Here is a 13369-nt window from a genome sequence, read left to right on the forward strand (position 1 = left end):
TGGTCATTAGATCCATCTTCTCTGTCCCAAGTCTCTTGGCTCCTCCCATATCTTATCATTCCCATACTGATGGCCGACAACTATTTCTGTTCTTCACCCCCTTTGATACCAGCCAGCAATCATACCACCACGCACTCTGCTCTTGCTGAATGGCTGAAGCTGAGCAAGTGTGGGCTTGGTTAGTACTTGGATGGGAGACCAACAGGGAATACTGAGTTGCTGCTGGAAGTGGTGTTGGTGGGCCAGCAGGGGGCAATCTTCCCTCTGGTCAAATAAACCCCAATGCCCCAGTGCAGTGACGGGGACATTGTGCTGTAGGAGATGCCGTCTTTCGGATGAGACATTAAACTGAGGTCCTGAGTCACTGTGGTCATTAAAGATCCCATGACACTATTCGCAAAGAGTAGGGGGTTCCCCGGTGTCCTGGCTAAAATCCCAGACCTGGCTCTCGCAAAAAACTTGCCACCTAATCATCCCCTGATTTAATTGGCTAAAAAATGTTGTCTCCCTCCAGTGGAGCTGCTCAGTGGCCAACAATAGAGAATTGTGGTTGTACTGGGCAGCTCCCAGGTGTGAATGTGTATGAGTGTGAAGCAGGGCATTTCTGCAAAAGAGCATCCGTGCTCAGCGAACCTACCCTGGGTAAATAAAGGTTAAGTAATTTTTTAAAATACATTGGTCACAATAGGCATCTCAGTTTGCCTGCAACATACTGTACCTCAAGCTGAATGTGAAATCATGGACTTAAGCTAAACCGGATTAAAACTCAGCTTCTCTACTTTAGTTGAATGCCTTGTTGCACTCTGCTCACCTGCTGGTTAGTGTGGCACTACTCACACTGTCCGGGAGTCGTCATGTCTTAATTGCCCCCCCTCCGCCCCCGCCCCCCCCCCACAGCACATAGAATAAATATTTAGGATGATTCCGCTCATGTTTCAGCTGTGGGAGGGGGCAGGGAGAACAGATACATGCCTGTGTTCCTACAAATGATATTTTCTGTTTCTGAAAGATATTAATCTAAAGACTAGATATCCAAAAATAATAATGATGATAATAACCAAATATTGTATGATAAAGTATGGAATTGCAATGCATTGTTTTTAAATATATCAAAATAACTATGCTGAAAACTGTGCAGCACAAGTTACAAGTGCAGTGCTTAATTGGACTGGTGTGCAGTCAGTGGAAATTTATTGAGTGAAGTTCATTTTTTCATTGTGCTTCTTGCAACCCTCCTGGGCTCCTCTTTTGATGCACCAGTGTATCCTGACTGTAGACGGGATAAAAATATGGACAAAGTGCTTCATGACGTCACCCACTGATTTGCTATGGTTAGTGCTCACTGGCGCATGAAGCCCAAACTAGGGCGCAGCCATTGCCCGTTGCAACCAACGCAAGCGCAGCGGAGCGAAAGAGTGGAGTCCACGACTACAGGAAAATCCACCCCGACTATCTTACATGGTAATTAGACACGCCCACATCTGGACAACAAGCATGGCCTTGCAACCACAGAACCATACTGTCATAACATTTCAAAAAAGTTAATTGTGCAAGATATGTTTAGTATTAAGATATTTACATAGAAAAATAGATCACTAGCTAGCTAGCTTACTAGCTAGCTAGTTATATAGACAGATAGATAACAGAACTCTAGATAGCTAGACAGATATATCACGAGATAACTAGCTAGCAAGTTAGCTAGATAGACAGATAGATCGATAGCAAGACAATAAGCTTACTCCCCCTAGCTAAGTAAATCCCCCTAGCTTGTCTTCTTAAATAAGCTTCAAAACTGCTTACAAATCTGATTTCACCAACAACATGTACGAATTATAAAAGACGAGACTTTATGAGAATCAATTGAAACCCCGAAATGGTCTGAAATCGTGTTTTGACATAGAACCGTTTATTTGAAAACGTCTCAAATGTATTAATCGAAAGAACTGGAGAGAAGAATCCTTAGAATAGCGGTTAGTACAGTTGAACGCAGCACACAACATTTTTGGACCTTGGACTTAAAATGGTGAGATCGTATGTAGCTAGCTAATCGGAATAAAACGACACACCATCACACCTGCCGCTGAAGCACTCTGCCTGGCTGAGAGGATGGGGAAATCCTTATGTGGCCATACGGTAGTAGGACAAGCCACAATGCATGCACTGAAATGAACCCAGATTTGGGAATTTTGGCAGAATTATTTTAAAAAATCAGACTAAGGGGAGTCATTACAAGGGATGGGATGAACTAGTTAAACCATCATTTCTTGTGTCAATAATAAAAATTATTGACTTTATATTTCCTAAGAGAAAATTGGCCTCTTTTCAGGCTTTCCCCATTGACTTAACATTGGGTGGGCAGGGTTTCAAGTTCTTTTTGCAACCAGACATTGCAGTTCACACAGTAGCCACTGGGGTAAAAGGCTTCACTCATAGAGGCGAGTTGTTGCCCCTTGGTCCTGACCAACAGTTTTGGAAACAGCTCAAAAATATTACACTTTCCCATCTTTATCCACAGCGCAGGACAAGCTGGCTGGAGTAGGGCTGGGAATCTGTGATGAGCTGATCACTTTGGAGATCAGCTCTCCTGATGTGTGTGATCTCACCATGATTGATCTACCTGGAATTGCCAGGGTTCCTGTTAAAGGTCAGCCAGATGACATTGGAGATCAGGTGAGTGTAGAGAAGGGGTGCCCAATGCATCGATCGCAATTGATCGGTCAATCACAGAGGTCATGCTGGTAGATGGCTGCATATTTTTTTTAAATGCATCTGATTCTTCCTGTTTTCATCCCATTTCCCTACGGCTTCTGCCTAGCAGCCAGGTACACTTGTTTGATATGAAATGTGGCCAATATGCTGCTGTTGAGAACTTTGTTACATTAAGCATGCCCATTCATTCGTGGTATGGTCACTTAAATGTCTGATATTACCTGATAATAACACAATGACTTGCCTTTTATATGGCAGCATTTCTCAACCTTTTTCCTTACGTGGCACACTTTGCAAATTTACAGAATCTCATGGCACACCACTCTCAAAAGAAAAAAAACCGCGAGTGACATACTGACGTTGATGTGATGCGCCAACAGTAGGCCTACATGTTTGTTACAAACCTGGCTCAGGGCTTGCAACAAATGAGAGCGTCCACACACAAATGAAAGGTGTAAAAGGTATTTATTAAAGGGGAATTGCACTTTATAACACTGCTTCTCATGAATGATATTGTCTTTCTAATGAATGTGTCACCCTTAATTTTTCGATTAGTTATTTCATTTTAAATGTCTAACGTTAGAAAGAAAGACCTATTTTTTTAGCACAAGTCCACATAGTAGCACGGTTTCCGGTTTTGTCTTCTTCTTCAATTTTGTTTCGCGGCAAAATCGAGAAGAAGCGAAGCAAAACATTCCGTTAACTTAGCATTGAAATCGAAAAAACTAACTTTATTTTCTTTGATGCAATATCTGTGTAATAGGTGCATTGTACCCGGTTGTTATAATAACCCCTGTTAAACTTGCCGTGAAAGCACATTTTGGTAAATGGTAAATGGACTGCATTTATATAGCGCTTTTATCCAAAGCGCATTACAATTGATGCCTCTCATTCGCCAGAGGAGTTAGGTGTCTTGCTCAAGGACACTTCGACACGCCCAGGGCGGGGTTTGAACCGGCAACCCTCCGACTGCCAGACAATCAGTCTTACCTCCTGAGCTATGTCGCCCCTTTGTCTAAACTATGAACATTTTCATAGTTTCCCACGCAATGCAACTTTGTGCCAGACATGGCTGGATGTAATCAGACACCCCAACATAACAGCCGAAGAAGTTCGCAAACGAGGACTAATGCAGCGACTACTTGGTTGCCTTGGTAGTTGGTGGCTTTGTCTGAAGCCTGAAGCTGTACCAACGGTTTTGCCATCATTGGTCGAACTACTGGAGGAAGGTACTAAGTGGGCTGGCTAATGCTATCGCTTCTGTCTGTGATACATAGGACGTCTACGGTAACAGTTAGACAGCTTGCTGGCTGTTATAAGGTTGCCACCATCCATTTATTTCGTCCTCAGACATTTTCGGTTTCGCTAGCTAGTAGTAATACAACACTTTCTACGACCAACCTAATGTTATTGTCTGCAGGAACGCCCACATCAAAAGTCGCGTAATGATATGCATCCTCAAATTCAACACTAAACTGCCTGGGTCTACTTCTTGCATTTGTAAAGGAAAACAACAAAACAGTGTAAAATATTAACGTAGTGAAATAACTAATTGAAAAATGAAGGGCGACAAATTCATTAGAAGGACAACATCAGTCATGAGAAGCAGAAGTGTGATAAAGTGCAATTCCCCTTTAAACTAAGCATAACTCATAATAAAATATGGGAATGTTAGGCATCAGTGGCGTAAAGTGTGGATGGATGAGTGAAATATGGGTTGTAGAATTAAAGGAAAATAACACAAAAGCAAACTAAAGTGAAGTGGAGGCCATGTGGAAGGCATCCTGGCTGCTCAGCAAACAAGGAAGAACTCCTAGGATAGCAGCCATTTTATACCCTTAGGCCACTCCCTCTTTAGGTGCAACCAACCAACTCTGACGGACCTCTCAACACTAGTACTCCTGGAAGACAGACAACTGGAGAGAACACACCGCCGCGGCACACCTGACCTCACCTGATGGCACACCAGAGTGCCGCGGTGCACCGGTTGGGAAACGCTGTTATATGGGACAGAGCAGTTGTGCTGACAAAAAATCAATGTAAGCTAGTTAAGCTAGTAGCTCTGCCCAACACGAGATATAGAACTCTACTACACACACACACAAAATGTTGGCTAGTGGTTGTGGTTGTATGCAGTATTGTCAACAAGACTCAAAAAAACAGTTGGATGTACTAAATAAATAAAATTGTTGGATTTGCTTAATAAAATTATAGACTTGTTGCACGCAATTAAGTATATCCTAATCCTAATACATTAACATTAATAACATTGTGTGCAGCTGCTGTCCAACGATTCTTTCTTATTTTTTTTGGTAACACTATCACCCCGCAACCACCCAGTGAAACGCGGACCCCTAACCGACTGAACCCTCCTATACCCTTTCAATTGCGCATTGCATTATGGAGCTACGGGCCAGTCAGCACTGGCACAATCTGGATTCGATCCCAGGCTGTGACACTCATCCATGCACCATAGTCGATGCCTTTACGAAATGAGCCATCCAGCAGTGACTTTTAAACACAGGCACTCAAAATAAACGTACTGAAGACTGATGCGAGTGTGTGGATAGCTGCTGACTATCATGGGTGCAACATGTGAATTAATATTGAATACTTTTCCCCTTAATTTGGACATGCATGTTTATTATTTTTAATTGTTTATTAATTTTTTATCCCTAGTTTTCCTTTTAGTTTCAATTTGCATGTACAATAATACATTTGGTGAAGAGTCACAGATGAAATGTAGGCATACTTCCAGATTACATTAAATGGACTGCATTTATAATTGGTAAATGAACTGTATTTATATAGTGCTTTTATCCAAAGCGCTTCACAATTGATGTCTCTCATTCACCCATTTACACACACACTCACACATCAACGGTGAAAGGCTGCCATGCAAGGTACCAATCACCTCGTTGGGAACAATTAGGGGTTAGGTGTCTTGCTCAGGGACACTTTGACACCCAGGGCGCGGTAATCCTCCGACTGCCAGACAACCGCTCTTACCTCTTGAGGTATGTCACCCATTAAACAGGATGGGTTTCCACAAGAATGCATATTTGATATAAATTGTAAAAGCAACCAAATAAACACATTCAGAATGCCTTTCAGTGGTTTATAGTGGTGCTGGTTGAAGTTATAATGTTCTCCTTACTGTAGCTAAATTGGTACAGTAGTGTCCACAACATAATGTATTATGGACCAGTCATATATCCTAACTAAATAGTTCAGAACGATCTATCAGAATTGCATGGAAACTCGTTTTCGCCACAGAATCAAAAAAGTTAGCTTAATTGCCACTTTATTTCTTGGAATTCTTGCATCTGCGAGTTTATGTGAGTATAGTAAGGAATCCTTGAACGAAGCAACTTAAGTGCATTAGCTAGCTACAGAAGATGTCACAGTTTCCAGTATTGTTGCCAGTGGGCCTATTTCAGTTCAGTCCTGAAGTGTTAGATGAATTTCACTTAGATATTAGCTAGTATGTCCTTTGAAGAAAAAGCATATTCGAGCTGATGGCACTATTTTTGCAAGTGAAGTTATGTGAAACTGAAAGAGGCGATGCACTGCATTTGTTCACTTCCATTCTGTGACCATCCTACATGAAAGTTTATTTACGTGAGAAGTAAACTCACAATTGCAGAAAGAACAGTTAGAATTGCAAGAAATAAACTCAAAATTACAAGAAAAAAATTTAGAATCCTGAGAAATAAAGTTGCAATTAAGCCAACTTTTCCTTTCTGTGATCTTCCATTAAATTGATTGGAATTGGAATTGGAATCAGCAAAAAAATATATAAATCATCACTAGTGAAAACGGATTCATTTTGATTTAGAAGATATTAAAGAAATAAGGAACCACAAAGTGTCAAGGCTGTACAGAAATAGCTCCAAAATTTAATGGTTGCAGAAGATTAATGCAGCTTAATAGTATTCTGTAAAATGGGCTTAATTCACATTTCAGAATTGAAATGAAGGCTTCCTTTTTTGTAATTTCAGATAAAACATCTCATCCTGAATTTTATTGGGAAGACTGAAACCATTATATTAGTTGTGGTTCCATGTAATGTTGACATTGCAACAACAGAAGCTTTGAAGATGGCACAGGAAGTTGATCCTGAGGGGAAAAGGACTCTGGGTAAGAAAAGCAGGAAGGCTGATTGTCTATTTACAGAACTACCTTGCCATCTGTAGGTTTGCGTCCTTTTCAAGTATTCATGCTTCAATTTCTTCACTTTTTGTGTCCACAGTAAATCAAATTTTTAATATTAAACCCTATTTATTGCATTATTACTATATATTTTGTTTCAAAAATGCTGGCCTGGATTCTGGCAAATCGTGTCAGTTGCTAATTTTGGCTAATATTACATTTTAGATCCACAAATATGGTTGGCCAAGTTTATAAATTACTTAAATTAACTTGTTAAACTGTTTGTGAAGAAATTAATATATTTATTTTTAACAGTGGTAACTGAAGTACCATACTCATGACATGGATGTTTTGTCAGAGCACAGTACAGTATTTCCTCAGCCATGTGAAAGGGCCAGCGTCTCTTGTATGCTCTGTCCAATAACGTCTGGAAGCGAATGTTGATGAATTTCTTTTAAGCCTCAAAGACTAATGAGAAAATTAACTCATGGTGATTTTGTTGTTTCTCTGAAAAGCAATCCTGACCAAGCCAGACCTGGTCGACAAAGGGACAGAGAAGAATATTCTAGACATTGTCCGAAACCAAGTGATCCCTCTCAGCAAGGGCTACATCATTGTGAAGTGCCGTGGCCAGAAGCAAATCAACGACAGGATCTCCCTGTCTGATGCCACCAGAATCGAGAGAGATTTCTTTAGGCGCCATGAGTACTTCAGGTATGACAGAAGAAAGATAGATCATCCATTTAGCACATCGTAAGTATGTGCGCATGAGGGATATAAAGGCCATGTTGAGATACCTCACAGTGCTGAGGGTAAACAGCATTCCAGTGTATTTCTGGTAGTTTTCACAAGAGGCAAAGAGGTTATGTGACCAGAGAGAGAGCAGAGGATGCTGCCAATTTTGTGAGTAGCAAATGATGATGGGTGAATCATTATGGATGTTGAAGCTTATGCCTTGTATTTGAGGTTTGTCCAAATAAGGAGACAATTGTTTTAAAGACTGTCCACAATATTGGATCATGTGTTTCCATTTGGTAACTGAAACTCATTCTTTTCACAGTGGACTTCTGTATGAAGAGAAAGCCACTACACAGTGTCTGGCCACAAAACTGACCCAGGACCTCGTTGACCACATCAAAGTGAGTTTCGCCATTAAACCTGGCAACCTACAACATTTAGTGTTTCATCCACTCGGATGCATTTGAGACCAGGAGTATATTAGCCTCAATGTCATGAACATGAGTCATGGAGAACCACAGTGTATGATGGTTTTCTTTCCAACCAAAATTGCAATTCCTTCTACCTACAGTATATTTGGATATATGAATGACACTGGGAAGGTAGTACAAAAATGCAGGAATGCAACAGAATTGCAATGTTCCTTTGCCTGAATGCATCATTGTCATGTTACTTATCAGAACATGTATATTAAGTGTTACTGTCTGACTGTGTTCATTGCCTTTTCCCAGAAATCCCTTCCTCTCATATCTGAGCAAATTAAGAAGCAGCTGTGGGACACCAGGAAGGAGCTGAGTCTGTGTGAGAGTGGGCCGCCTCTGGAACCTCACGAGAGGAAGAGCTACCTCATCGATGTGAGTACCCACACACCTCACTCTCCATCTCAGGCACGTGAAGAGATAGGGCCCAACTGTGGCTTGAGCCCCTGCCTCTTTGCCCTGTCAGCCCTTATGTGCCTTTTGGCTGCAGCGATTACTTTTCTGTAAAGCAGAGGTGGTCTCTGTAATCACAATCCCCCCCGCCCCATGATCATAATCTCTGCACACATATAACACACACTGACACACTTCTCCCTCCAACTTTATCATTAAAACTGCCTCACCCTCAAGAAATAGATTCAGATTCATTCAGATGAATTCATGTTCATTCAAAACAGCTGATTCATTTAAGCACTGAAATATGCCTTTTACAGTGAAGAATAATTGGTTTACAAAAACACGTATGTCCTGACCTAGTATGCATATTATCTGTGTGGGTTGTATAAAGCCATGATATATACAGCAATTTAACTGCTTCATGATACATTATGGGGGTTGGTACCCAGGAACATTAGTAGATGCCATTATACAGAGCAAGTGACTAAACTAAATAAAAATACAAGTGCACAAACACAAAGCATTATGCACAACTGTCAACAGTGAACTTACCTGTTCTCATGATCATATCTGTCATAGCTACAGTAGTTCTTACAATCTGAATTGAAATCAGACTGAATGATTACATTTTGAAAAAACTAGTCAGACTTTGGCGAGTGCTGTATAATCTTTGATTTAACGTCCTGTCCCTTTGCTTTGCAGACACTATCGCTGTTCAACGACAAGATAAACCGACTGTCCACAGGGGAGCTTGTCAGCGAAGAGAACCTGTTCATCCTTCTGCGATCTCAATTTAAAAAATGGAATGAACACCTGGATTGGACCAAAGAAACATGTATGAAGTTCAGTACTTATTTAAAAAGAATGATTGAAGTTGAACTTCCCCAGCATTAGAATTACACCAACATTATTTTCATGTACCAGTGGGATCTGTCCAGATATTGGCTAAAAGAAACTTGCGTGCAGTGGCATGAAATAGAATTTATCAGATCTGCGCTTGCTCTTTTCACACATTTTGAGTACTTATTATATATATCTGATTATACTAGATCTACAATATATATTTTGAAAAGCATAAATAAAGGGAGGTCTCTAGTGTTTTAATGGGACAGAGTACAGGTCACTTTATGAAGTGAAATTTCTCTGTGACTATAAAAGCAGTCCTAGCTGCCATCACTTAAAGAAGAGACATTGCCCATAGTGCGGCATTTCACATATATTTTTTGTCCACGTTTTTCCAGTTCACAAAACGGTGCAGAAAGTTGTGATGGAGTACGACCTGAAACACAGAGGCCGTGAGCTGGCAGGGTTTAACAACTACAGCGTGTTTGAGATGGTCGTCCAGAGGCTGGTGGTGGAGCTCAAGGGGCCAGCCATGGAGACGATGAAGATCATCCGAGGTAACGCTTAGGCGGGCCGGGCGTTGGGGGGGAGGGCGGGGGGGCAGGGGGCATCAATGTCTTTCATTTATCTGTCAGCACCACTCTCAAGTGCATGCTGTTCTGGTGTGAATGAGCCTGATTCCTCTGGAAAGATATTGTTTTAACCTGTTAAAACACAGATTTGTTTGCTGTCATGACAAGCTAAAGCTGAAGTTTCTCTTTTATTCCTGCATTGAGTTTAATCGAAAATCATTATGTGGGATGTCTACCTAGAATCACCTCTTTGTCTTTTAGGATTGGTAAACCTGATTGTAGTTCACTATTGGAAAACAGATTTTCAAAAATTACCATTTAGCAACAGCCTTTCGAAATTAATAATCTGACCATGAAGCAACACACTGTTGTAATCCGACAGTGAATTTATTATTGTTCACAAATGTTTCCCACTATCTCCTTGGACAGGTTTTGTGATAGGCACACCAAACCAACTCTCAGCTGTCCCCCATGGTCCTGATCATTTTGCTTGTATACAACTTTCCAAAAATTAGGAAACTTTTCAAAATATTTAACATTATTCCTGGAAAAAGTCTCAGAAAGAATAAATGGCAGAAATTTCACATAGTAATTTCCACGAGATGGTAAATGAGGCGATATGGCAAGTCAGCCATTATGGGTCTATTCAATCTAACCCTAATTGACCAGTAAGTGGTGCTATAATTAAAAATCCAAGTTTAACATCTTTAAAAGAAAAATTGAAATAAATTTTTCACCATTTACAAAACAGTTTTTTGCATATGACTCTTTAGTTTGTGGACCAATCTGCAGCAAATTTGCTGCATAATGTTATTGAACTAAATTGCACATATAAACTAGCCCAATCAGATAAACAACATGGCCACCATTGACTAATAACTTGAAAAAGGGTTTGATCTATGACCATATGTGTTATAACTCTGTAACAGTGTGTGTTACCATCATGAATCCCAAAGTACATGTACAAGGGTGGACTCCTCACACGACAACTAAAGGACTTCAAAATTGACCAGTACACATTATGGAAAAATATATCAATGACTGATTGAAATGAAAGTATGTGCACATGGTCTTTGGACAGATATTAGGTAAAATATCAGGTTTTGTGGAAATCAGTCCAAGTGGGCATGATGCATGTCATAATGGCTGATAAGCCCAAGGGGTTATGGTCGATTGCAACAAAACTCACTATTATCGTCTGACATCCATTTGAAATTTAAATATCAAAATGTATCGCCTGGATACTGCCTAGGGACTATGTCTTCTGATGTGGAGTGAACACACTATGCATTTTCTATTCAGGAAATGCACCCCCCTTGGTACCTGCTGGGAATTTCCCATAATATATTACTATATTTCAAAGATTGTAAATATATAAAAAGTTTCATTTTCCAAATGTATTCTGTTGATAAAAATGAACAAAAACACATCATAAAATAAATTAGTACAGAGCTACATTTTATTTATCAAACATATAGGAAATATTCTATTTTCATATTATTCATTGTACAATTCCCCCAAAAATAATCCAAGCCCTGGTTTCAGTTCTTTGTGCACGCTGCCTTGACAAGGATAACACTATTATCTGTGGTAACCAGCACTGTTCCTGGAGATCTAACATCCTGTAGGTTTTCATTTCAAACCTAATTTGGCATACCCGATTCTACTAATTAGCAGCTCAATTACATCTCTAGCTGTTGAATGGGGTCTGCTTTGTTAGGGCTGGTGTGAAAAATTATAGGATGGTAGATATCCAGGAAGAGGGTTGGTTACCACTGATCTATAGTTTTCTGTACATTTATCCATACAAAATATTTCATGATCAGTCAGGTCCTTCTGTCAGCACTTTTGGATTGCCCTTTCAGTTCAAACAACAGTCAGGTCAGGAGCCTGAGATGGCTATTGTAAAACAGAAATTTTTGGTGTAAATCTTTTCTTGGTTTATTTAGAGCTATGCTTGTATTCATTGTCTCGCTTAAAGATTTATTTGTTGCCAGGTTTGAGCTTCCTGGAATCGGGAACCAGAATTTTGTCCAGAATTTCTTGGTAGTCACTGGAATTCATAATTTCATTGACCTGAACTTGACCTGAAGTTCTCCAGGACCAGTAGATGAAAATAATTCCATAACATAAAATATCATTATCATATTTCACCATAGGTATGATGTTCTTTTCAGCATAAGTGTCTGTCTTCCATTGCTGCGTGGTGCTGCCTTTCTGGAAAAAAAAAATCTCAATTTTAGCTCGCCTGACCATTACACCTGCTTCCATTCAAAGTTATAATGCCATTTACAAAGTTCCAGATGCTTATTCTTGTAGATTGCCCTCAATAGAGACTTATTACTAACAACTGTTCCTGAAAGCCTATTGACATGTAGGTGGGATGACCATACAATGTACTGTATTTATACAGCCTTTTTTGCTCAGCTTTATCAAGGGTGTGAATCTTTCGCTCTATCTACAGTGTGCTAAAAGTGTCCTTGACTTCAGCTGGGTTCATGAATATTCTTACCAATGCTTGTACTGGCATATGCTTTCATCATATTTTTATTGTTAGTTGAGTCTCTCCTCTACATTTCACCACTTGTACCACTAGGGGGCAGATAGGATAAGACTAATATATTCTGCCTGCAAAGACTGGACAAGTTATTTTTTTGCACACCATCAGATGGCGCAAAAGTTGCACAGTGATGTCAAAAAACAAAAAGACACTGATACTCTCTGTTGAGCCCTTGAACCCATGCTGTTTTTGGTGAAAAACCTTTTAAGAACTTGGGTCCCTCATCCTGCTGTGAGCTACAGCACCTTAAATTAGACCATTTTATAAGTATGGAATTTTGCAAAAACAGGATTAAGGACTACTTGGTCACTGAATGCGCATGCGGTGCTGAACACTGTAAATTCATGATCTGATGTATGTGACTGTCTGTTTTAACTGTCATGTTGGGCTTTTTAACTTGGAACTTTTTGCGCTGCTGTCTAGGCCAGGACTCCCTTGCATAAAATTTTGAATCCCAAATTCCTGGGAAAATAAATAAATAAATAAATAAATAAATAAATAAATAAATAAATACATTTTATCCACATCTTTATACAATCTACTATATGTGACTTATAATTCTTTAATATTATGTAAGATAAATTATGACCACAGTAACATTCCACAGTTTGCGGGCACCCTGGTTGCTGCAGTTCTGTGTCATCATAATTTGTGCGTGTGTATGGGTGCCCTGATTTGTAAAGTTCTGTGAGATCATAATATGTGCATGCAGTGGCCTAATTTCTACAGCTCTGTGACATCATAACACATGTATGGGTGAGTGGGTGAAAATGTTACTTCTGTGTTCATTGTTTTGTGTTCATTGTTGTTTCATTACCAGAAACAGTCCAGCAGCAGTTTACCGACGTGGCTAAAACCTCCTTCATGAATTATCCTTTTCTTCAGTGCGTTTCATTGGTAAATCACACAGCATGCAACAT

The 13369-nt window shown here is 39.9% G+C and overlaps 1 protein-coding gene across 2 annotated transcripts in view; it reads left to right on the plus strand.

Annotated features, from left to right (window-relative positions):
• Positions 1-13369, plus strand: part of LOC135250906 (interferon-induced GTP-binding protein Mx3-like) — a 71297-nt gene that overhangs the window by 56057 nt on the left and 1871 nt on the right. Inside the window, exons 1-9 of one of the 2 annotated variants that reach the window (XM_064327714.1) lie at positions 1320-1461; positions 2516-2670; positions 6711-6849; positions 7377-7575; positions 7922-8000; positions 8331-8453; positions 9177-9309; positions 9716-9874; positions 13270-13346. In XM_064327714.1, the coding sequence (XP_064183784.1) occupies positions 1329-1461; positions 2516-2670; positions 6711-6849; positions 7377-7575; positions 7922-8000; positions 8331-8453; positions 9177-9309; positions 9716-9874; positions 13270-13346 (1197 nt within the window). In that variant the 5' untranslated portion in view covers positions 1320-1328. Of the gene's footprint in view, positions 1-1319; positions 1462-2515; positions 2671-6710; positions 6850-7376; positions 7576-7921; positions 8001-8330; positions 8454-9176; positions 9310-9715; positions 9875-13269; positions 13347-13369 lie in introns of those variants that run through there. The other variant, XM_064327713.1, reaches the window with a different exon arrangement.

The sequence above is a fragment of the Anguilla rostrata genome, chromosome 3, assembly GCF_018555375.3.
Source record: "Anguilla rostrata isolate EN2019 chromosome 3, ASM1855537v3, whole genome shotgun sequence".
Classification (NCBI taxonomy): Eukaryota; Metazoa; Chordata; class Actinopteri; order Anguilliformes; family Anguillidae; genus Anguilla; species Anguilla rostrata.